Consider the following 25,033-nt stretch of genomic DNA (forward strand, 5'->3'; position numbering starts at 1 on the left):
CTTCTTTGTCCATTTTACGCATGGGGTTTTTTTCACAGCTTTGTAATTCCCACACGGAACAGGAGATCTTTTCAAACAAAGGCATTCAAAAGCGCTGTAAAAGCTGTACATTGGTGGTGAAGAGATGAAGATACCATCCACAGCAGGCTGGTCGGAAACGTGGATTAGCCCGATGTTGGCACGCAGGGAGCAGCGTGCGAACCGGCAGCGCTCCTGCCCGCAGGGCTCTGTGCCTCACCCCGCACATCGCGGCCGCCTCTTCGGCCCTTGCTGTCAATACAAGCCGAGGCGCTGCCCGCAGCCAGGCCCGGGCCCTCCCTCGGGCCGCTGCCCGGCGCTGAGCTGAGCCGGAGCCGGAACCGGAGCCAAGCCCCCGCCGCGCCTCCGTGCGGGCGCAGGGCACGCCGGGAGCCGCCTGCCCCAGCTGAGGCGGCCGCGCTGGGCCGGGCCGGGCCGGGCGGCGGTGCCGGCAGTGACCGGCCCCACCTGAGGGGCCTCCGCCTGCAAACCCCACCCCCGGCCGCTCCCCCGCCGGCGAGGCCCGGCCCATGGCGAGGCGCTCCGCGGCGGCTCGGGGTGGCCGCTTCCTGCCCCCGCCAGACCGGCCCGCAGGTAGCGGCGGCCGCAGCTCGCCATGCGCGACTACGACGAGGTGGCCGCCTTCCTGGGCGAGTGGGGCCGCTTCCAGCGCCTCGTCTTCTTCCTGCTCAGCGCCAGCATCATCCCCAATGGCTTCAACGGCCTCTCCATCGTGTTCCTGGCCGGCACCCCCGAGCACCGGTGCGTCGTGCCCAGCGGGGCCAACCTGAGCGCGGAGTGGCTGAACGCCAGCATCCCGCTGGAGCTGCGGGGCGGGCGGGCCGTGCCGAGCCGCTGCCGCCGCTACCGCCTGGCCGCGCTCACCAACTTGTCTGCGCTGGGGCTGCGGCCCGGCTCCGACGTGGAGCTGGGGTCGCTGGAGCAGGAGCCGTGCCGGGACGGCTGGGAGTACAGCCGAGACGTCTACCGCTCCTCCATCGTCACCGAGGTGCGCGGGGCGCAGGACCGGGGCTGCGAGGGGAAGCGCGGGGTTATCCTAATGCCGGGTCTGGGTCTGTTCGCTTTTCCTTGTAAAAGTAGCATCTAAGCGCAGCGCGTTTAGTGCATGTGCGGCGGCTGCTGAATGGGCTTCATGCGGTACCTGTGTAGCGGCTTGGAGCAGGGGTCAGTGCAGGGATAGTGTGGGTGCGCCCGCCTCGTGGTTCGGAGAGGGCTCATTGGGCTCGGGAGATCAAAAGGGTCTCGTTTTGTTGTGTACGATGCAGCAGTCGGGAAGCCCTGGCGTGATGCTGTGTCCTAAAGGACGCTGAACTTCACCTGTTCAGCCCGCGATGCCGCTGCTTTGACCGTGCCCGCTGCTTTGATGTCCCCATTCACCTGCAGGGGCAGGTCATGTTCTCCTCTGCTCGTAAGCACCCCATGAGCCAAGCCTGTGGTCAGGGCAGGCAATGCAGTTGAAGCTGTGCCAATGGTCCCTCTTGTTTTAGGTGAAAGCTGAAGTGATCTGCAGGTGCTGATCGACTTAAAGTGCAAGGAAATAGATTTTGAGGAACACTTGAGTTTCCAAACATGTATAGTTTGTTGGGGTTTGTTTCAAAAGGCTTATAAAGCGTTTGTACGGTCCCATTGCCTGTTTGTGCCCGTGGACAAGTTTTACAGAGCTGGAACTATGATTGCTGTTATTCTTTGCTGTGCAAAATGGGGTGTTTGGATAGTGATGGGTGTGAGCATCTAATGAACATATAAGCATTAAGTACAGAGCACAGAAGTCTTCCTCTGGGAAGAGGACTGGGATGAGGAAGGGAGTGTGGGAGAGGAGCCGTGGCAGCATAGGGACTCATGGAATGGTGGCACTGGAGTTGTTGGAAACTTCCCTCAAACATAGCAGCAGGGCCTTGAGTGATGCACAAGGCATCACCTCACCTATTTCTAAAGAGCTGCTAGAGAGGATAGCTGCTCTGAATCTCTAGGCCTTGCTCCTTGCTGAAATGCACTGTTGTGTGAGGCTGAGCTGCGCTCAGGGCAGCGTAAGGCAGTTGGCATCTTCTCATGGCAGTCCCATTCAGGGCTGAAACGCAGGTTTTGTTCCAGTGCCTTGCTGTAATGTTCCACTTGGCTTAGACATGGTTTCAGCTTTGTCTCTGGAGCTTCTTCACTGAGCTTTGCCTTGGTGTAAATTAAAACATCCTGAGCTATCAGGGTATTGTCCAGGAGTCCTATAATCTATGAGAAACAGGAGCTAACATCTTGCTGCGCCTCCCCAGCAGCTCTGGTTTTGGCAGATGTTGTGTGCCTGTGGGAGGTAATGTCTGTCTGCCCAGACATCGTGCACCGAGGCAGGGTTGGTTTTTTTCTCCCTTTATTAATGCCTCCGAGGGAGTTTTGCAAGAGCTGTGGCCTTTCACATACTCACAGGTTTTTGGTGTTAAACTCATTGCATTTCTTGGCTTGCTGCTGCTGCTTTCATGATTGACCAATCTTGTGTTTCGTTGCATATCTCGCACTCATTGAATAATCATGGGGACCTTTGTCCCAGATTTCTGCAGCCAAGGGAGGGGGAAGGGAGAATTGTTTTAAAGCAAGCTTTTTGCTGAATCTCTCCTGCCTCTGGATAAAGTCCTCGTTTATAGTTCTGCTTTTCAGAGGTTTAAAGCATTCAGTTCCCCCTCACTTGGGGAGACACTTCCTTTTCTCCCACAGACTAACAACAGAAGGTTGTTATTAGCCTGTCTGCAGTACTTAACCAGTTCCCATGTAACAAAATCCCTTTCTTTTACTTCTTGAAATGCTGTAGCTTGGGGGATGAGAAAAGCTTTGCCTTGGCTCAAGAAGCCGTCTGTGTCACGCTTACTCCTCCGTAAGTCCCATAAAAAAAGAATGTAGGAGTAATAAAAGTACCTGTGAGGTAATAAACGGAATAAAACCCGGGGTAATTAGGGGAAAAGGCTAACTTCTGCCAGTCTGACCTGTTATGGGGTTATACTGAATAACTGGGAATAGAATTGAGCAATGGAGTTAAGAGCATGAGTGGACTAGAAATATGATATAAGGAGAAGGCGTTAGATGATACAGCAGTCAAAGCAGTTTAGTCCACATGGGAGTAATTCTAGTGTACTGAAACATAAACAGGCACATTTGGTATACATGTGTTCACCCTCTGCTTCTAAGATGTGTTGTGTTGTTCATCGGTTTGAAACCAGTTCAGGGCAGGAGGTGTGCTCCAGGGCTGTGTGGTTTATGCCTGTTGTGCTCTTACAAGCTTCAGGGACTGGCTTTGGCGAAGGAAGGATGCGCGTGGTGAGTACTGCCAAGAGTCCTGAGGCTTGGCGCAGGGCTGGTGCTCTGTCCTGTATGGACATGAAGGGAGAGAAGGTTCTGGGCAGATCTGAGGGCCCAGAGGTTTATATTCCCTGCCCACCAGGGATTCAAGTGCCCCGCTGTGCTGCGAGACCTGCTGGAGATCAACAGGTTATGCCAGACCTTCAGGAAGGAAGTGGAGATGGCAGTGGTGACATCTGGAATGACAGAAATGGGCGCTGTGGTACAGCTGTGGACCCAGAGGTTTCCATGTTCACCCTTTGGAAGGCAGAGGGATGTATTGTTTTGCTTTACCAAAATAACCCCGGGTCATGGTAGACATTGCCCTTTTTCTCCAGCCCTCTCAAAAATGTGATGTGTGAGGGGTAGTTCAGTTTCTGCACTGGAGTTGTAAGATATTTGTCACTTCCCTTCCTGTTCTATGCAGGTTTTCTCTCTAACAATTGAAAACAACAAGGGGAGAAATTGAGCAGCATGTATGTTTTGTACATACAGACTTCTGTTTGTATTTGGATAATGACCTTTAATGTCACATTTAGAGCTTCGAAGTATTTGAAATACACAAAGGTATTGTCAGAGGAAAGGGTGTTTAATAACACTCATAGCTCTCGAGTAAGCAGAGTATGTTTATATGGGTATAAACAAGACCAGATTCTGAATCAGAGCTTGGGAGTACCCGGTTGTGAGGCTGCGAGATTGTTTTTGAAGAGCCTGCCTCTACTTGCAGGGAGAAGCAAGTGGTAGGAGAGAGAGTACAGGAGATTGAATTGGCTTCAAAAACTTGCTAACATGTTGACTTTATAAAGAAAACATTGGCACATGGGCCCATCCCTCTTTGGTTTTCAACTGTGCGTTATTCTCTGCTAGAGGAAGACGGCTTAAAAAGAAATAAATAAAGGAGTGGGAGGACACCAGGTATTGTTGCTGTAAAAGTTCCTGTTCCTGTTGAGCTTTTCCTTCTATAACAGGGAGTGAGGCTCTTGAAGTTGTTGTATTTGTCACAGTTCGTCTTTGTTCAGGGTTGTAGTAACGCTGTTGGGGAAGTGGGAGTGTTTCTGTGGTGGAACAGTTTTCTCTCATCTGAGAAACACCCTTTTGTCAAATGAAGCCCTAAATTCTACTGGTGGTGGCCTTGCAACTACTTGTAACTTTCACAATGTATTTGGTAGTGGTCTGTATTTGGTATATATTTGTTTGCTGTGATGCTATTGCAAGGCCTGACAATGTTTTGAGAACTCCTCTATAATTAGCCTTGCAATTTCCATGTTATGATGGATTGAAAATATCAGGCAAATTTTATCCTTACGTAGGGTGGCATCTTGTTATTAGCAGCTAGAATTCTGTTATTTCCTCTTTTGCCATCTCTTACAAGGTGATAGAATTGCAGTGAAAGGGAAGCAGGATGAGGGAGCTGCATTGAGTGTCTGGATGAGAGCCACTGTGGGATTTAGTGTTAGTAATTCATGAGGTGCTGGCTCTCCTTTCAAGGCATGGGGTGCTTTGCAAGTGCAGTGGATGCAGAGCCTGCACACAGGAAATTACTCTACCCCTTCAGGTTTGGAAGTGTCTGGAGAACACAGAAGAACAGTGGTTTTCACCTGTGGTACAGCAGTATCTTCAGCTGGACTTGTGGCATCCTGTCTGCCTGACCTTGCCTTGTGGTTTTAGTGTGATGCTGTTATTTGGGGCTGTGAATGCTGTTCACAGTTTGCAGTTTAAAAAACTCAAAATATTTCATCTTGGAGTCTCCATTTTGATTGTGGCTTGTGTGAAAACTTTTTTGATAGAAGCTATATTAGTGTTCAGTTGCATGTTGGAAAGGTGCAGGAAATGCTAGTCTAGTAAGACTGATGCTGTTCTAGTGTAGTCCTAGCTGAACCTGCCATAATACTTCTTGTTCAGGTCTTCTACCAGTCCCCTCTTCCCACCCACCCTCACCAGCAGGTGGTATCAGCCAGGAATCTTATGGAGGTGAATATCCCACCATACATCTCTGCTCCAATGCGTAAGTATTTCTTGCTGGTTAGGTGTGAGGATACTGACAGGCATCACCCCAGCCTGATCATTGTTCAGGAAGAAGCTACAGCTCAAGCTGCCAGAGTAAGAAGATAAGTTTAAACCTCAGCAGAGGGTGTCCCCTTCTAAAGTTGTAATAAAATGGAGTGAGGATGCTCTGTGCCATGCCTAGAGCATTGAGTACCAGTGTTCAGCAGCTCAGTGCTTTGCAACAGCAGCAGCTGGTCTTTGAAACAAAGCTGGAGTGGTTTTCTCCTGTTTGGAGTCCCCCATACGTTGCTGGGGTTAATCTTATCTCATTCACTGGGGCAAAGGCCGTTAGAGCTGGCAGGCCAACTCAAAGGATACTAAGAAGTGAAAAAAGCACATGATTTTAGAGCACTGGGTCATCTAGACCATGTCCAAACAGCACTGCCAGCAGCAGGATTCAATCAGTAAGTACTGGGACACTCAGTGTTTGTGATGCTGGTCTTCTATCAGTGATGCTCCAGTGACTTCTTGGGCAACATACAGCTGAGGGAAGGGTACGGTTGTGGAATGGTTCTGGAAGGCTGATGCCACCATCATTGACAAACAATAATGTAGACCTTGTTGGCCAGTTATTAAAAAGTTGAAGACTTCAACATTCATTTACTGGGTCAAGAAGTAACAGACCTTAAAATCCCTTTGGTCTGATGGTTGTGCATCTGTGGAGTCTGTAAATAACTGGTATTGCGCAACCAAGGCAGTTTTTTCCTTGGAAATTTGGTGTTGAAGTTCACTTTGGTGCCTTGTTGAAGTGATCTTCAGCATAACAGCTCCTAATATTGCTTTAGTAGAGTGGAGAGAAAAACAAGCTGGTAATCATTGCCACATTTAAAGAACCACTATGGTCCCAGCTGCCAATGTAAGGAGCTTTTGGCAGAACAGTGCAAAACGTTTTACTACCATGAGCTCTTCCAGGCAGGTCTGTCCTCAGTGGTCTGAAGAAGTTGTTTGTTAATGGGCACAAACACATCAATGTCTGGAAAGCCAAGTGGGCCACAGCCTCATGTCAAAGTACAGGGGGATGCCAACTCACAAGTACAAGCTGGTCAGCTGGAACATAATGACTTATTTAATAATGACTGTAAATCACTGAGCTAGAGCAGCTTTTAGTTCTGTGATTGAAGATGACTAGCTCCAGTCGCTGGTGCAGAGATGGTTCTTTGTGAGTAGGCAAGCCTTTAGTAATGCAGGACTTGTATTCGTGGTGTTTGATTTCCTGGTAAGTGTCATCATGTGTAGGCTTGTGATAACCACTGGGACCTGTGGCCTGCATGAATTTGGTAATGATCATTTACTGCGTAGTTCCAGCCAGGAAGCTTCAGTAAAATGGATCTGGCAACTTGGATTAGCCTGTGGGGTCATCACAGAACTGCTCAAACGTTCTTTAATCTGTAATGAAGTACAGCTTTTATGGAATAAATGCAGAGTTAATTATAAATGTTAATTGCAGGCTTTAATCCACATGATACTGATAACTATAGCAAGTTAAATCCCTTATGTGGGTGCTATGAATTTGTTATTAGAAAGCCACAGTTCTGACAGGAGCTTCTGTAATGATGTGTAATTGATGGTGTTGCAGGGTTTATTGAAGCAGTGCTTGGAGGGCTGGTGCCTGTGCCTCAGGTGGTGGGAGGCTGGAATGGTTTGGGGAGTAAGTGCAAGAATAATTGAGAGTTCTGAAGTCTGACATAAGGAGAGGTTTTTCAGACACAGCAGCCCAGCATCCCTTCCCATTGCTTTTGCAGAGCTGCATCTCTGCAGCAGGTTACTCATCCTCCTGTGGAGGTGTTCTGTCCAAAGAGCACATTGTCATCCAGGCTCAGCCAAGGCGTTTCGAAGGGAGGGGAAGCCTTGTTTACCTGAAGACTTTCATGTTCTCTCTCTCTGCAGTGGAACCTTGTGTGTGACAACGACTGGAAGGGACCCCTCAGCACCTCCCTGTTCTTTGTGGGCGTCCTGCTTGGATCTTTCATATCGGGACAGCTCTCAGACAAGTAAAGTATATACACCGGAGCTGCTGGCTCTGTTTGATGCTGTTTCGTAAGGAGTTCTGTATGTGAAGGGTCCTGTATCTGTCTGCAACTGCTAACACATCTTTGTTCCGTGACTGTCTAATCTGAATGTACACAGTGCGTAGGGAACGCGTCCTGAACTAGAACAGAATGCTACGAAGATTGTTAGTGGGGGTTATCTTTATCTCTTTATTTTTTTCAGCAAAAGCACTTCTGCAGCAAACTGGTTTTATGCCAGGAGCAGGTGTAGGAGATAAGTTTTGTCTGGAAACATCAGATAAGGGATATTCGAATTACTTTGGACCATGATCAGAGGGATTCCTGAGGCTTGTTTTCCCTTTTTTTGAGGTCAAATTTGGAACTCTTTGTGTAAACACCCATAGCTTCTTTCCTCGTCATCAGATGCAGCATTCAGATCCGATGATCTGCATGTGTGGAAGCTCAAAGCTTGAGTGCTGCTCAGCTGTACTCCAGGGAAGCGAGGCTTTCTTGTCAGTCAATACAAACCTTAATGAACTGGAAGAAACCATTAGTTTTTGTGGTTTCAAGAGTCATCTGGTTTGTTTTTCAAAGCTCGGTTTTCCCAATTCTCTCCCTGGGATTTGCTGTGCAGAACAATGCGTGCTGTCTTCCTGATTGTCAGAGAACAGTATGTGGTCCTCTAACTTGCTGATTCGCTTGCAGGGGTTATATTTCTTTGAAACACAGTCCCTGTGCCATGAATCTTGTAGCATCGTTCAGGGCCCTTGTGTGGTTGCCTGCTCATCGGGTTGGACCAACCTTGACCTTGGAGGCAGTGAGCCTTGAAAACCAAGCAGCTCTCCTGGACTTCTCTCCAGAGCAATATGGCATGGATTTTCCCCAGCGGATCCCTGATGAGGCCAGTGTTTGCTTTCCCAGTGATCCTCCCTTCTGCCTGGTTTCTCCCCTCATGATCCTGCACTTCACCGTGGTACAGCCAGCAGCCTTCAGCCCTTCCATCTGCAAACAGCTCTCCTTGTTTGCAAGCTTGAGGTCCAGCAGTGTCTCCTTTTCTCAGCTCCTAAGTCATCTGCATTGGGAAGTTACCATGAATGCATGCCAGAAACTTCCTGGGTTTTGTCCTTCAAATCCCCCATGATGGCCAGTGCCTTTGAACACAAAGCTTCCCGTGGTTATCTGAAGTTGGCCTCCTTCTTGCTGACCAGGTGGACTGCAGTGGACACCCACAGCAATGCCAGTGTTGGTCTACTTGCTGATCCTGACCCATAAGAAGCTCTCGTCTGGCTCTTCATCCATCCCCAGACAGAGTTCCGTGCCTTCTGGCTGCTCTCACGTTTCCACTCTTCACTATGAGGTGTCTCCCACCATTTCATCCTGGTGCTGCTGCAGGACTTGGGTGTTTCGTTCAAAAGAGCTGCCAGCCCTTTGTCTGCTACAAGGATGCCACGTGTTTTGCATGGTAACTGCCCAACAGGTGAAGCAGGAGCAGTTCTGGTGGCAAAAGCCATGAGCTTCCTACTTTCAGAGTCACAGGAGTCTCCTCCTGCAGGTCCTTCACGAGGTGATACAGGCACTGTCAAGGAGACCAGGGGTGCAGCTTGTCCAGTTACTCTCACAGGACATTGGCACTGACTCCTACAACAGCTTGATGGGTTGGGTTGAGTTTAATTCCTTTTCTTCTTTAATACTTCTTCAGTAGAACTGCTGGAGTCCCTTAAATTGGCTCATTTTTTACCAAGAGGCACGAAGATTGCAGCATGGGATCACTCTACTGATAACAGCATCATACACACCTCAGGTTTACCTCTCCTTCAGAAGCTTTCCTTCTTTGTGTTTTACCATGCTCCTCTATGTCATGAAGTGGGTGCTCCTTAGGAAAGGAGCATCTCATACTCCTGCATTTTAAATAATTTGATGGTTTTATTCCTTATTCATGCTGTCAGTAAATAGAAAATAGTGTCCCAGCATATACTTAAAGGCAACTTAAGTAGCAGCCCTTGGAATGTTACTTTCTCTCGGCCAGTGGATGTTTTAATGTATTTAGAATAGTTGTGCCTGTGTCGTGTTTTCTGAGCCTCTGCTTTCTGCAGATGTTTTGTATCTCCCTGAGAATTCATATGAGTAATCTTATTTTTCTGTGTCTCAAGATTTCCTTTGTGCTGTTGTGTAATAATCTCTTTTCTTCTTTCTTTAATCTGTCCATGGAAGGTTTGGCAGGAAGAAAGTGCTGTTTGCAACTCTGGCGATGCAGACTGGCTTCAGCTTCATACAGGTCTTCTCTACCAGCTGGGAGATGTTTTCAGTGTTATTCATGCTGGTCGGCATGGGGCAGATCTCCAACTACGTGGCAGCGTTTGTTCTTGGTATGAAAGTCCTGCTGGGCACAGTATGTGTTCTCTCATCTTGTCCTTTTCCTGCTCCTTTTCAGTACTGGCTTAGGGTTGATTTGTTTGCCAGGCAGCACTGTTAAGAGTGCCCTCACCACATGTGGATAACTTGTTCTCTCCTTGGAAGTTTCCAGTCAATAGAAGTGTAATCTGCATTAATTCTGTGGCTTACCATCCTAAAAAGGCAAAAAATCTATTATTTGGAGCAAAGTCCATCTTCTCGTTGGAGAGATAAGACACGTAAGACATGAATTCTCAGGCATTTCTGTTGTCCATTTTGGGGCCTGAATGCCCTTTTGATTTAAAATGTGTACATCAAAAAAGCTTGCAATGCTTTTGGGGCTAATAACCAAATAGTCTTTCAGAAGGTGGTACAGGTCAGGGACCTAATTCAGGCATCTCTGAATTATTCCATAAAGAAGCTGTTTTCTCTCCATGAGCTGGAGAGGACCCTGTAGAGATCAAGCTGAGGTTAACTGCTGTGAATATTTTGCAGTATGTCAGGTGGGTTTAGTTCCTCAAGTAAAATGTGAGATTCTGAGAAGATAAAAACAGAGAAGTATTAGCTACTGTGAACCACAGAAATACTTCATGGCCCAGCTCTCTTCCTGTTTTATATATAATTACCTTGGTTGATGAAGGATCACTGCATGGAGCAGATCTGTGGTGCCTCTAAAATCAGACAGCACACTGCACTAAATGCTGTAGCTATCCTATATAGTGTATTTCAGAGGCAGTTAGTAGAGGTGGGTTTGGTACATGATGTGGTCGCTGTTAAGTTAAATACTGCCCTTCCCTCTGCTGTTTTGTCCAGGCACAGAAATCCTTGGCAAGTCAATCCGGGTGCTGTTCTGCACGCTGGGCGTCTGCATATTTTATGCATTTGGCTACATGTTGCTGCCACTGTTTGCTTACTTCATCAGGGACTGGCGGATGCTGCTGCTGGCACTCACTTTACCTGGGCTGCTCTGCATCCCACTCTGGTGGTGAGTATAAACTAAAAGACTTCAGTCTTTAACAGGTCCTGTCTGCAGGTTTTTAAGGTCCAGACTCCAACCAGCCTTCACCAATGAAATTCAGGAATGGGCAGGTGAAGAATGGACATTGTGTCCTTTACTCTTCCCAGCTGCCAGTCCATAGCTTTGTGGGTGATGTGGCTCATGCCCGAGAAGCCTACTCTTCATTTCTGTAGGCTTCTATAAAATGAAGCGATGCACATATATAGAAAATAAAGAAAAATCAGTAATGCTCATCCTTCTGCACCAGCTGAAATCCATGAGTAGGCCTGCACTAAGGGCAGAAGGAGAAACCGGTTGTTTTGGGAAGCTGGGCGATGCTCGGGTGATGTAGATACGGCAAGGTACTTGCACACCTGAGACTTCCGTGTTTTTCCTCCATAGTCAACTGCTACTTTTAGGTGGCGTGTAACGTTCAAATAGTCCACACGGTGGTGGTGTTTCCTCACCGTGTAGCATTTGTAGCTCCCTCCAGTTTCTCATGGAGTTGAATGACTGGTGATTTCTGCTTTCTGACTTGCCTTTATGTGACAGTATTTACAGTTGCTAATTGTACATGTGTTATCTTTCAAGGATGCACCTCTTCATGTACGAAATGCTACTTGTGTAGTCACGCTTCTGAATTCCTTTAGCTGTTTCCCATACTCTGAAGGTTTTGATTGCTCTTTTTTTTTTCTCTGAGTCATTGCTAATTTCTTTAGTCCTTCTCAAACCCACAAACACATTTTGGTCTGTTCTTGTCCAACGTGCTAGTCTGCTCTTGTAAACCTGATTTCTGTTGTCATTGCTCGAATTTCTGCAAGATGTGGCAGGTTTTGAGATCTTCATACCTGGAACAATGTGGGCTAGTGCCTGCAGCAGTGCTTGTTACTCTCAACCTTTTATACAGGGTCATTCCGGAGTCTCCTCGGTGGCTGATATCCCAGGGAAGGTTTCAGGAGGCAGAAGACATCATCCGAAAGGCTGCAAAAACAAACGGCATTACAGCCCCGGACGTGGTACTTCACCCAAGTGATGTAAGATTGATTTAGCATCCATTGGACCTATTAATGGCCATGTAAAGTGACTGATTTCCAGACATATGAATTGAGTTCTGCCTGCAGTGTTATTATGTACTTCTCAGATGGGTAAAAGGTCATCCTTCTGAAAAGCAGAATACCCTTTCCTGCTTCATGAAGATTGCCAAGCCCTTGCTGTCCCATTCCCATGGGAATGCCAGCATGCATTCTTTTTGATCCAGTTTACAGCCACCTTTTCCTTTTTAAACTGCAGCTTTTGGGGGCAGGTAATGAATTTGAGGTACCAATTGCTTTGTGATCTGAATACCAGGGCTGAACAGATTTGGTGCTTGCACATTCTAGTATAGTTCTGTAAGTCTTAACACAAGACTAATCCTGATGAGTGGCACTGGAATTAATATCATTAGTTCATATTCAATTCCAATTACTCCATGCTAAGGAAAGCAAAACTTGAGCCCTGTTAAGATGGAGTAGGTAGCAGTATCTTTTCTTCCCACCTATTTCTTGTTTCCTGTCAGTATCTCCCCTTTGTCTGCTCTGTTTGGTGACCTTAAGGTGTAAGAGTGGATCCACACTCATTCAGACATGACCTCTAAAGGTCAGACAGACAGAGTGTTTGCATAATCCGGGAGAATGGTGCCTTTCTAGGCAGATGTGTAGAACCTGTCTGGGCAGTTACCCAGTTGTGTTCTGGTTGACAACTGGTATTATCTTGTAATTTATGGGACAATCCCTTGTATGCTCACTTGCTTTTCAAGGCCTCTGTCCCAGGCTAAGGCAGATGGTTACACATTAAGTTTCTGAGTGTTTGCTGTTAACATTGAAAAGGCTTTGCTTGGGTTGAAGTTAGCTGAGGAGCAAACAAACTGCTTGTCCAGACTTATTTGTAGATAGTAGGAGAGACATCCTGGCCTTGCTGAGACAGAATGCCAGGAGGACTCAGACCTTCTGAGGAGAGCTTTTTCCCTGGATAGTCATCAGGACATGGGTTTTTTCTCCTTTTTTATTCCTCTTTTTATGCTGTAGCCAGGAAAAGTCACCCATTGTGAGCGGCAGGAGAACAGAAAATCAGCTCTGGCTGCAACATCTGCTTAAGGTATAGGAGGAGTCCCTGGAATCCTCTATCTCCTGTTCTTAGAAAGAAACATTGATTTGTTTGCCATCTAAGAATGGGGTTAGATTACAAAGCAGCAGAAGGCAGGGGCAAGGAAACACTGGACAAGGGGAAATGCTGACTTCTGCAGCAGGATGGGCTGGCATTCAGGGTGCTTGTTTACAGATAAATCATTGCACGTTAACTTTAGGAAATGCGGATTAGCATTCTGGCATGCAAAGGGAAATGAGCTTGATGAACAGGCGCTGTTTAAATGCAAAACTCCTGCCCATCTTCTTACTTTTCAAGGTCAAAGTAGTGGCCTGGCTAAAAAAAGTAGTGCAGAGCTTCTCACCATCAGTGGTCTGTTTGCCCTGTTCCCATGGCTGCTCTCTGCAGAGCTGTGAAGCAGGAGGCTCACCGCCTCTTGGGTTTTCAGGAAGCTGATTGACACTGCAGAGAGGTTCTTGGGAATCTGGCTGGCTCTCAGCCCTCCTGCCTTTGGAATGTGAGTTCTTTGGAACTCTCCTCCTTTGGAGGAGCAAGGCCAGCTCGTGTTTGGAGTATTCCTCAGCCCCGGGCAGCTGGGGAGCAGCACCTGCAGCATTCAGGCTCTGGAGATTTTAAAACCAGTTAGGATCCTGCAGGTGACTGGTTGCAAACAAGCTGCAGAGCACACATATAGAGCCTGCTTGATTGAGTTATCCCATGTGAGGGGAGTAGAAATGCTTGGGTTACAGGCTTCATTTCAAGCCATCGTTTTGCCCTTCCTGCTCTTCTCTTAGCTTCTTGTTCTAGCCTGTCCTGTCAGGGATTATGTTGTCCATTTATCCAGCTCCTAAAAGCCATGTTCATTTTTTTTCTCATCAGCTGTGGCTGAATTTTGCTGTTCCTGGTTTTGTTTTGTGGTTGGTTTGGTTGGGGTTTTTTTTTCCCTCCTTTTTTTGTTTCCTGTTTGCTGGTTTCTTGGCAGCAAATAGTGGCAAAACTGGAGAGTGCTTAGGAAAGAGCATGTGATTTATGAGAAAGGCTGGGAGCTGCAGAGCTGACTGAAGCTGACTCGTGGGAGGTTTGGCTTCAGGCAGAGGGAAAGCTATCAAACATGAACTTTGCTTTTCTTAGACGACAAAGATTTATGAAGGCAAATACACTGCAGTTGGGTGTGCACAAGCATCAGACCCTCCAGGTCAGAGCAAAATAGCACTCAAAGAATTTTCACCTGACTGCAGGGATTACCTAAACTTCATGTTCCCATTAGCTCAGATACAGTTTACAAGATGTGGAGAAGATAACGTATGTTTTGAGTTGAGGGACAAGAGATAAGGGCCACAAATCAGTGTCCAGCAACTACCCTGCCAAAAGAAACATCACTAACTGAATGTGGAAGAGAGGTTGATGAGGAATTAAGTTAAACTAATGGTTGCTTTTGTCTCTTTATTGGTGTGTGATGTCCTGCAATACATCCAGCTACTTCTGCTGAACCAGCCTGATGTTTTAGGGGAAAAAAGCATAGTAAGCTGAACTAATAGAGTAGAGGATGGTATGTTAGACCAGGTGGAAAGAGTTGAGTAAAGGTTAAAGTCAAGAGTAGTTGCACTCTACTTTAGCTGCAACCGTAGTTCATTTCTGTAGGTAACTTATTTGTACATACCATGGAGCAGCCAGTGCCAACAAAAGGCAATTCAGTCTTTAAGCATATTGGAATTTAATTTGAATCATAGAATAGTTTGGGTTGGAAAGGACCTTAAGATCACCCAGTTCCAACCCTCCTGCCATGGGCAGGGACACCTCACACTAAACCATGACACCCAAGGCTTTGTCCAACCTGGTCTTGAACACTGCCAGGGATGGAGCATTCACAACCTCCCTGGGCAACCCATTCCAGTGCCTCACCACCCTAACAGGAAAGAATTTCCTCCTTAGATCCAATCTAAACTTCCCCTGTTTCAGTTTGAACCCATTACCCCTTGTCCTGTCACTACAGTCCCTAATGAAGAGTTCCTCCCCAGCATCCCTATAGGCCCCTTCAGATACAGGAAGGCTGCTGTGATGTCTCCACGCAGCCTTCTCTTCTCCAGGCTGAGCAGCCCCAACTTTCTCAGCCTGTCTCCATACAGGAGGTGCTCCAGTCCCTGATCATCCTCGTGGCCTCCTCTGGACTTGTTCCAACAGTTCCATGTCCTTTTTATGCTGAGAACACCAGAACTGCACACAATGCTCCAGGTGAGGTCTCACAAGAGCAGAGCAGCGGGGCAGGATCACCTCCTTCGACCTGGTCACGCTCCTTTTGATGTAGCCCAGGATATGGTTGCTTTCTGGGCTGCAAGTGCACACTGAAGCCGGCTCAAGTTCATTTTCTCATTGACCAACACCCCCAAGTCCTTCCCCACAGGGCTGCTCTGAATCTCTTCTCTGCCCAACCTGTAGCTGTGCCTAGGATTGCTCCCACCCAGGTGTAGGACCTTGCACTTGGCATGGTTAAACTCCATGAGGTTGGCATCAGCCCACCTCACAAGCGTGTCAGGGTCCCTCTGGATGTCATTCCTTCCCTCCAGCATATCAACCGAACCACACAGCTTGGTGTCAACATCCTCAGGTCATCCTCAGATCAAGGGAGGAAGTGATCTCTATATACAGTTTATTGTGCTTGCACCTCATAGAGGTCTGTCAGGCGAGAGTGAGTCTTCTAGTTGTGGAAAGAGAAGTCTTCAGTATTGTGAGGTGTTGGCTTGGCAGCTTACAATTCAAAAGGTGCCAAAATACTTCAGTATTGCCTTTCTTCATTTCAGTTCTGAGGTGGATAAAGTGCCAAGGATGCTCAGGTGGATACATGGGTTTTTTCTTGTTAATGTTCTTGCTGTGAGACTGTTAAAGATACCATTAAGCTGATGAGTGAGCAGCTGTGATAAATCCTGAAAACATACCGTCTTTTGTGATAGCTAAATATGACCTGGCTAGAAAACTGTGATTCTTCTCCTGCTTTATCGGAGTTGATAGTTTAAATCAATGGAACTTGTCTTCTTAAATCACCTTTTATATATTCTGAAAAGCCTGTCCCTGTTACTTCTAGTTAAGAGTCTGAATCTGAGGAGTATAAAAGAGCCTTAAATTCTTCGTTTCTACAGTCTTATTGAGCACCAAACTTGTACATGTGCTTCATGCACAAGCATCTTTGCATTGCTTCCGTGGAAGTGGTTTTATATTGAGGAGCTGGAAAGTTACATGGGGAAAGGAGAAGTTTGTTGTCTTTCTTTGCCTGTATTCTTAGAAGATCTTCTCAAAACCAGGCTAGATAATGGTGAGGGCTCTTCAACTCATTAGCCAGTTTGTCTGGGTTTAAATGCATTACTGTTGATGCAGCATGAGGAGTCATTTACTGAATCTGCCCTGCTGCACTTTAATCTTGTTATTTCTTGCCTGGTCCTCCAGGTCCACTGCAGACAGTTTATCACTTTGTTTGCTGTTTTTTTTTCTTGGTCTTTGGTCTTCCGGCCCTAAATAAACCCTGTGCTTTTACAGATCATGTGTTTCAAGTGTCTTCTCATCCCTGTTGCTCTCTTCTTGTCAGGGTGCAGTGATTTGCATGATCCTCAAGGTGCAGTGCTCAAAACTGGATGTAAGACCCTACCAGCAGTGACATATAAATCATGAATTAATGCTGTCACTTTATACTTCACGTATAAAAGTAACAATAAGCAGTTGCTGTGTGGAGCCTCAGGCAGAAGAAATCATTCCTAATTTCAACCTAAATTTTAAGTGTCTTTACATGAGGGAGGAGCAAGTACTTTCACAGGTAGTTGGCTCTTATGGCTTATATGAGTTTGGGTAAAAGTGAGGCACCTGTTTTGGCCCTGCAGCGTATGCTATGGGAGGGAGTTACTTTCACAGTAATTCTGCTTGCAGGAAGTTAATGTTCCCATGTTTGTTGTTGTTATTTCCAGCTGCAAGACCTGGATTCCCAGAAGCAGCAGACATACACCATTTTGGATCTAGTGAGAACCCGAAACATCCTCACTATCACGATTATGTCAGTGATTATTTGGTAAGCAAGCGTGGTCCAAGTTCAAACCTGCTCTTTGAACACAAAGGTGTTCTGAAGAGATTCATACCAAACCAGCTCAAAAGCCAACAACCTGCTGGCTGAAGCAACAGAAATCTGGTTATGTAGGTTCTTAATCTCAGTAACAGTCTAGAAACACATCTGGATTGTTATTCCTTTCTGAAGCAGTCAGGCATATCCTGAACTGAGCCAGAATCAGATCAGCTGGTGATGATGTGTAGGAATCCTGCCTTATATTGGGCCTCGGGGAATGCTTTTCTGACTGTAACAAAGTCTTCAAAGAGGAGTAAGTCATGCCCTGTCTTCCGGTCAGAGAACTACAGGGGTCTGAACACATCTATGCTTGACTTAGGGTGGGGAGAATCTTCCTATCACTTCTATGTTGTCTCTTAAAGGGATAAAGCTGCCTTTGAAGTTTTAATCTGAGATTTCCCTAGACTTTCCTGCTGGCTGCTCTGTCTCCCTGCCATCTTTAGCTGGGTTTTGCACTAGCTGAAGCCATGCTTTGATTGAACAGTTGTCATTCGCCTTTACTGGAAATCTCAGTGAAGCTGTAATTGCTCAGAGAAAACAGAGAGGGAACTTACAGCCTGCCAGAGGCTATAAAAGTGAGGTTTAATTAGTGCATGTACCTGCAGTGTCCTAACCAAGAAGGTCTCTCAAGTGCCTCGGGGCTAACTAAGTCTGTTTGCTGCCTTTTTGAACAATGTTCCTGTGCTTTAGTGGGGCAAAGCTTTGGAGGTCAGTTCACATTGCTGCCAGCACGTACAAGCTGATGTGGCTTTTTGGGGTCAAAGGATGACTTGGCTAATATTTAAACCAGATTCCATTGCCCATCACCAAGAATATCAATTCAGTTTCCATATATTCTGCATTACGAACCAAAAGAGCTCATAAAAGAAGCTCTGTAAAAGAGGGTAGTTGCAGGTAGCAGTATCACCTTTACATGTTGCCAAGTGTTTTGTTCATTTTGAGTAAGTAGCAGCCTTTACACTAATCCCATTGCTGGGTTTGCATCAGGGAGGAGGAAGTTTGGCTTCTCACCCTGGGGTGTGTAAATACCTCTAGAGGTTTTCTGCAAAATGTAGAACTGTGTCGAGATCTGCCAATGTGATAAAGTGAGACAAACTGCTGCTGCAAGTGAGTTCCAGCAAGCACAGCTTATTGTGTACAGAAATAACTCCTAGGAGTACAGTGTTGTGGAAAACACAGAGTAACTACTTCTGAGAAGAATAGCTGTAGCTGGCAGGGCACGCTCGGCAGTGGGGGGTCACCCTCAGCTGTATGACTTCATACTTTCCCAGGTACAATGCAACTTATTTTAAGCAATTGGACCATGAAGGCTCTTCCATGTGAAGTGAGGCAGAGGAAGAACTTACCTTTTGTCAGTGATTCACATTGTGCTGTGCAGTGATTTTGCTCCAGTTCTGTTCAAACACAGATGCTGAAGGAGATGAAGTGCTGAGTGCTTTGTACCCACCATTGCACCTGGCCATGTCCTGAGCCAGTGCCCATTATTTCCTTGTTTATTGTGTGTTGCTGGTGAAGCATGACCTTCTCTTCCCAGCATCTCCCAAGACATGACAGGATTTGTCTCTCAGGCCACTTGTGTGTTTCCCTTGATCGTGTGGGAGCCAGCTCTCATCTGGCAGCAGCACAATTAAGGTGGCACTGTTCCTGGCCCCCAGGCTCTGTCCTGCTGCACTGACCAGCCCAGGCACCGAGCCATGCAGACATGGCTTGGATGCTGCCCAGCCAGCCTGGGGCATGGCAGAGAGAATCCCCGATTGTTTGGGTGTGCTGTGCTGGTGTATTCCTTCTCTCTGACTTTATACACAAAGCATGGAGGGTAATGACCCAGAAAGCATGTTCTTCACCCAGAGCTCCCTGGTAAACATAATGAAGAGCTATGGTACACCACAGCAGCAGTCAAATTTGGTAGTAAAGACTTGCAGTTTAAGACTGTAACTACTAATAATAGGAACTGCTGTATCCCCACATTAGGAATGATCATCACCTATCTCCCAAGGTATGGGATATATGATACTGATACATGGAGGAATACGTGAGAATTAGTCAGCCCCTCTCCATTAGCACAGTAAGCAGAGACAAATGAGGTATCTAAAAGTGACAAGTGCCCAGAGCTTCCTTGCAGGCTCTGAACAAGAGTGGGATGGACAGTTGCACAGTCATGCAGCGGCATCAGAAAAGATGTATGACCTCCCTAGCTGAAGGACCATGCAGCACCTATGACCATGGGCTCATAGACCTGTGCCTCAGCAAGGCTAGCAACAGCTCTGGAGTTACCTCATTGTGGTAGTGCTGAATAGGATATTTTTAATCTTTTTAAGTATATTTTATTCCTTGAATTCAAGAGCAACTTGGAAGATAAAAAGCATCAGCATTGTTAAATTGCTGTCGTGCTCTTTCTGAAGTTGGCACTTCAGCTGCTTCAGAGGTAAAAGAATCTGGCACATGCTGAATTTGCCTTCCAGAGTGGTTTCTGTGCTTAACAGATGTAACAGAGGTTCACAGCAGCCTCAGGAAGAAGAGAAATGAGTCTGATCCTGTTATTCTGCTTCTTTCAGGATGATCATCTCTGTCGGTTATTTTGGACTGTCTCTTGACACACCTAACCTGCATGGAGATGTCTATGTGAACTGCTTCCTCTCGGCAGTGATTGAAGTTCCAGCCTACATTATTTCCTGGCTGCTGCTTCGAAATCTCCCGCGACGGTACTCAATGGCTGCTGCGTTATTCTTGGGAGGCTGTGTTCTTCTCTTCATTCAGCTCGTGCCTTCACGTATGGAATCGTTAGTTGATCTCAAATATGTATGATAGGGGAAGTGCAGTACCCTGCGCTAGGCAGATGTGGAGGAAAAGTGTGCTGAGGGGGACTAAATACAGATGTTCATTTCCTGTCTTTGTCCCTTGGCTCTCCGTGCTGCTGCACAAGGAGCTCACACAACATGTCAATTCAAATGCATTTTGAAAGGTGGGTCATTGGCTTTGTGGTCTGTTGGGATTAGCATTGTAGTCCAGATTTGCCTTTCGTGCAGATCCCTCACAAGGTGCCCTGGTGTGGTCCAAGTGTAAAACTGGGACTAGACAAACCAGACTTTGATAGGAGATTACCAAGAGGCTGCAGAACTTGCTTCCCAAGCAGCTGTCAATGACTGTCTCTTTATGGCTTGTTTCAAGAGTTATATTCAAGGGAGCCATTGTGGAAGCATTTTTGCTTGGCAGAGATGCTTGTACTGAATTGGTGTCAATAATTAAGATAATGTTTGGCAACTGGAAAGAAGGACAAAATAACATGTACTGGATATCAAACCATATGTATCTTCAGGACAGTCACATTAATAGGGTTATGGACTCATTACTGATAACAATATGGAATATGATGGGGGTTGTTGTTGCTTAGCACTTGTTTATGCTTTGATTTGTAAACAAAAGAATGCACAAGACCTGCCTTGCTTATGTTATACTGGTAATAGACGTGTCGTGAATCAATTGCACACTGATACGATCTGTTTTCATTTTCAACTCTGTCCCAGTTAAAGTCAGCCCAGCTTCCTATAATTAAATTATTGACTTGCAGCTAGGAATGTTAATGAGAAAGGAGAGCAGGAAACCAAAAATAACTTCTTTCAAATGTTTAACTTGGTTCACATTATTAAAAAGGGATAGAGAAAATCTAGATAGGGATAGAGAAATCTAGATAGGGATAGAGATTATTAAAAAGGGATAGAGAAATCTGAGAGGACCTCTCCCATTCTTGCTCTGTTCTTTTTATTCTTTGCTTGGCAGGAAGCCCCATGCCCAAGAGGAAATTAAAATGTTGAGTCCTATAATAATTAAGAATTAAAGCATAAAAACGTTGCCCATGCTTGTAGAGATCTACAGGGGAAAAAAGATGCCAGACACTGGGATGAATTAGGCAGGAGTTACACAAACACAATGGAGCTGAGAGATGCCATGAATCATCAGAGCTTTATTGAAGTCTTTACTGCGTTTTGATTTCAGATATTCGTGCACTGTCTATTCTGCTGGTGATGTTGGGGAAATTTGGGATCACATCTGCCTTCTCAATAGTTTATGTTTACACGGCTGAGCTCTACCCAACAGTAGTGAGAAACATGGGAGTTGGAGCGAGTTCCATGGCCTCTAGGCTGGGCAGCATCCTCTCGCCTTACTTCGTTTACCTGGGTGAGTAATCTCCTGTGTGGGGGGAGATGCTGGTGGATGGAAGGCAATACTTTCTGCCCCCATCAGTGTCCTGCCTCTGCAGGTCATTGGGCTTTTCTGCTGTTTAAGAGATGCTTTGAAGACTCACAATCTGATTGACTGAACGGGGACAGCTCTTACAGCTGTTGTTTCCTGGTCTCTTGAGTTCCTTAACCTTATAGCAACAATGCTTTGAACATCAGACTGTGAGGGGGGCTGGTTGGGTTGTTTTCTGCTGAAGGCATAAGTCTTGCATGGATAAAGCCCCGTACCTAGGTACAAACATCACCAGCGACTTGGAACTGATACTAGCTTGCTTGTTTGTTTAATGTATTCTGCTAGGTGCCTATGACCGATTCCTGCCTTACATCTTGATGGGGAGCCTTACTGTGCTATCAGGAATTCTGACTTTATTTCTGCCAGAAAGCTACGGAATGCCTCTTCCAGACACCATTGATCAAATGCTGTTGGTGAAAGGGTAAGTGCCACCGTGTCACCTTCTGATCTTAACACATCTGTTCTCTATATGGAGAAGGGGAATGGACTTCCCCAAGTATTGCCATATTCCTCTTCCCAAGCGTGTATGTTTTGGACATCTCAGCTCCAAATCTATCATTTTACTCTGAAGGCTGAATAGAAGTCCATGAATGCATTTAAGTGTGTTGCTTTATAAAGGTATAGGGACACTCTGTGGGTTATAATCTATCTTCCTAGGTTCTAAAAGTACTGGGGAGCGGCTGAACTCTTCCAGTTTAGTTAAACTGACCTAAAAATGCATTGAGAGCCTTTGGCCTTTTGCCACTGCTCTGAAGGTGGCACATGAGCATAGGCCTGGTGTTGGAAAGGGACCTGTCCGACTGAAGCCAACAGGATGGTGAAATCAGGAGGCTGTAATATCAAATAGGGCTCAGGGTATCAAAGACTTTTTTCCTCTGTTCCCCATCTGTTTTTCTAAGTGATTTTTCTTTCTTTTGTTCTGTATTTCGTTTTCTTTTTTCCCCAGATTAGAATACAGACCTGCCTCTAGAAACAAAAGGGATTCCAAGGAGGAAGAAGAAAATCCAGAGATCTTTAAAAGCACAGCTTTTTGATGGAACTCCTGTGTACTTCCCTGGTGGACTGGAAGTTAAATGGACTTTTTCCTCTAAAATGCATTCTAGAAAGGGCTAGTGGCAACACTTCCTGTAATTTTAACCTTATTTATTAATTTAAACACTGTGTTCCATACATTCTCTTTTTATATGAGCAGAAATAGTGTATAGCCATCAGTGAGGTTTGTCAGCCACAGCTGGTTTAATAGAGCAGTACCATGAACAGTATCTGAGCAATCCTGTGTAACTTTTAAGTGTGTAGTTCAGCTGAAAGACGCTTGAAGATGAGTTCAAGGGCTGGCAGATACCTGGATCCCTCAGTGAACCTTCCCCACAGCTAATGCACATCACGAAGTCAAAATTGCCAGACAAAGCTGCTAATTGGGTTTGAGTCCTGAACTTCTGTCTCTGGACAGGAAACTTATTTATTAAGTGGAGGTGATGGGAACATGCCCCTGATCTCACTCAAATGACTTTGCACATGCTGAGTTTGTTACCAAATTCAGGAAGATGCAAAGAAAGATTTTGAGGGTGAACTGGACCTTGGTGTGTTCTCACTCAACACAGTTGGAAAGGGCTGTCTTGCACAAACTCTTTGTAAGCACTGAAGCTTTGCTCACGAAATCCACTTGATTCCAATGCTGGTTTTTGACTCTACCTGCACAGTGAAGCTGTTTACATCTGGCCCTGCCTGTGGCCTGCTTCCAGGCCAGGCTTACTTTGAATGACGCAGAAGGTTTTGTCTGTGTGCGGAGGGAGCAGTGGTATTTGGGGTTGTTCTGCTTTGGTGGGTGGTGGACGTTTTGTGCCTGTTGTTTTAACGTCTCGTGTGCAATTTGGATGATGGAAACAATTCTCCTGTCCTTGCTCTGTGCTTTTCACACACGTGCACATTCACACACGCACAATTAATATGTTCAGAGCTATGTTTTATGTTAATCTGTGGCACTGTGTTCGCCTCATGGTGGAACGTACTGAGAACAAACTTCAGAACGTGGTTCTGAGCACTCGCTCGCTCTCAGGTGCCAGCACTACAACTACTGTAAGGTCTGTTGTTTCACTCAGCTCTCATGTAATCACTCAATTGTTCTCAACCTGTTTAAAGAAAGAGATCTTGTTGACAATCTGCCAAGAAATTGTTCATTGAGTTGTGGGAGCACCCTTGGCATTACCTGTGTTTCTTTAAATACATGCAGTTTATCTGTGCACCCTGTCTTGTTTGTGCTGTTCTGATTATACTTTGACAGATGTGAAAGGTGAAAGATTTCTCTCTTATGGCACTTGTCTGTATTTTGTTCTGTCTTGTTGAGACTTAATAAACAGAACCTAAACATTTGTAGCCAAAGCTTTTAAGGGCCTTACTTTGCTGCGGGACCTGGCTGTGGGAGTTGTCATAGAATCTCAGACTGGTTTGGGGTGGAAGGGACCTTAAAGCTCCTCCAGCTCCAACCCCTGCCACAGGCAAAGACACCTTCCACTGGAGCGGGTTGCTCCAAGCCCCTGTGTCCAACCTGGCCTCAGCACCCTCACAGGTCACAGACACGACCAGACTGGTTCTGTCTTCTGAACGCAGCAGACATCGGCTGATTCCCATCTCTCATTAACCAAGACTTTGATTCCAGCAGTCAGACTGATGTGCGCCCTTGGGATTGCTTGTTGCAGAAACAAGAAAGCAGAAAACACTGTATAGACTATAGTGGTTTGTTTGCTTAACTTCCTGCCAGTGTCTTGAGCTACAGGGTTTGCTCCACTTTCCCTGTGTTTTCTCCCCTACTTGTTCAGTACTTTGGCTTCTGGATGCAGCAGGAAGTTGCCCGGTGGTACCAGCTCATACCCTCAGCTCTTCCAAGGAGAGAAATCCAAATGCTTGGGCAGGTTCAGTGTCACTTGTGTTTAAGTTGACAGGTTTAAGATGCAGTGTGGGGTTTGGAGCCAGTGCAGAAACAAGAGGATGGATTTTGTAAGCCTTGCTGCACATCATACAGTTGCCCTGACATGAGCAGATGCATGGCAGGAGAGCGCATTAACAGCCGGTCTCCCCTGCCCAAAAGACATGATGCAATTTCTCAGGCCTGTCCCCTTGTTTGACATACTCATTGCAAACCTGAAAGAGCCTGTTCTGAAACCTAAAATAAGGTTCTCTTCTTAAACCTGATTTCTAGGGGCAGGAGTGTTAAGAAGCTGCTGCTTTTCTGTGTGTTGCAGGAGAGTTATCTGATAACTGCAGGAACCTGAGGCAAAGCACGCTGAGCTCCAGCTTCCTTGTCATGAGCTTGCCAGTATAAACAACTGTGGCCCGTGAGTCTCTTCCTGTAAACTGCTTCAGAAAACAGCCCTGAAATGGAAGATCCCTGCGTCCCTGAGACAGGAGCGAGCATGGGAATTCCTGTCCTAAAGCACAGAGCCCACTTAAGGTCCAATTTAGCTCTTGATTCTTATCCACTGTTCTCTCCAGGTATGTGCCTGACAGAGGGACTTTTGTTCTTGCATATTTGTTGTGATGTTTACTAAAGAGGGAGAGGGGAAGGAATTGGGGGTTTTTCTGGCAAAAAGGGGAATTTCCTGGTTATGACTAATGCCACAAGCACAATGGCAGCCTCTGTGTCAAAAAATATTGGGGGTTTTTCCTTGCTGATGTTTTGAAAAGTATGAGTCGGAAACATGGGCTATATTTAATGTGGCGTCATGGATACCTTTGTAAGTCCTTTTCTATCCTGCTCTTTTCATGTTTAAAACACGGGTCTTG

General features: G+C 46.2%; 1 protein-coding gene across 2 annotated transcripts; it reads left to right on the forward strand.

The window, feature by feature from the left end:
* The first annotated feature begins 479 nt into the window (after positions 1-479).
* Positions 480-23,626, forward strand: LOC133271215 (organic cation/carnitine transporter 2-like). 2 transcript variants are annotated; one of them, XM_061457143.1, is made up of 10 exons: positions 480-1,027; positions 7,291-7,394; positions 9,603-9,757; positions 10,596-10,767; positions 11,687-11,813; positions 16,851-16,951; positions 19,558-19,772; positions 20,996-21,178; positions 21,539-21,674; positions 22,205-23,626. In XM_061457143.1, the coding sequence occupies exons 1-10, from the start codon at positions 635-637 to the stop codon at positions 22,221-22,223; spliced, it is 1,605 nt and encodes a 534-aa protein (XP_061313127.1). In that variant the 5' UTR covers positions 480-634; the 3' UTR covers positions 22,224-23,626. The 2 variants fall into 2 exon arrangements, with proteins under 2 accessions (XP_061313127.1, XP_061313126.1); XM_061457142.1 differs by having other exon boundaries at positions 482-1,027; positions 22,200-23,626.
* The last annotated feature ends 1,407 nt before the right edge of the window (positions 23,627-25,033 follow it).

Source organism: Pezoporus flaviventris, unplaced genomic scaffold (assembly GCF_033815535.1).
Source record: "Pezoporus flaviventris isolate CSIRO_AGI_PZ_B2104156 unplaced genomic scaffold, CSIRO_AGI_Pfla_v1 ptg000023l, whole genome shotgun sequence".
Classification (NCBI taxonomy): Eukaryota; Metazoa; Chordata; class Aves; order Psittaciformes; family Psittacidae; genus Pezoporus; species Pezoporus flaviventris.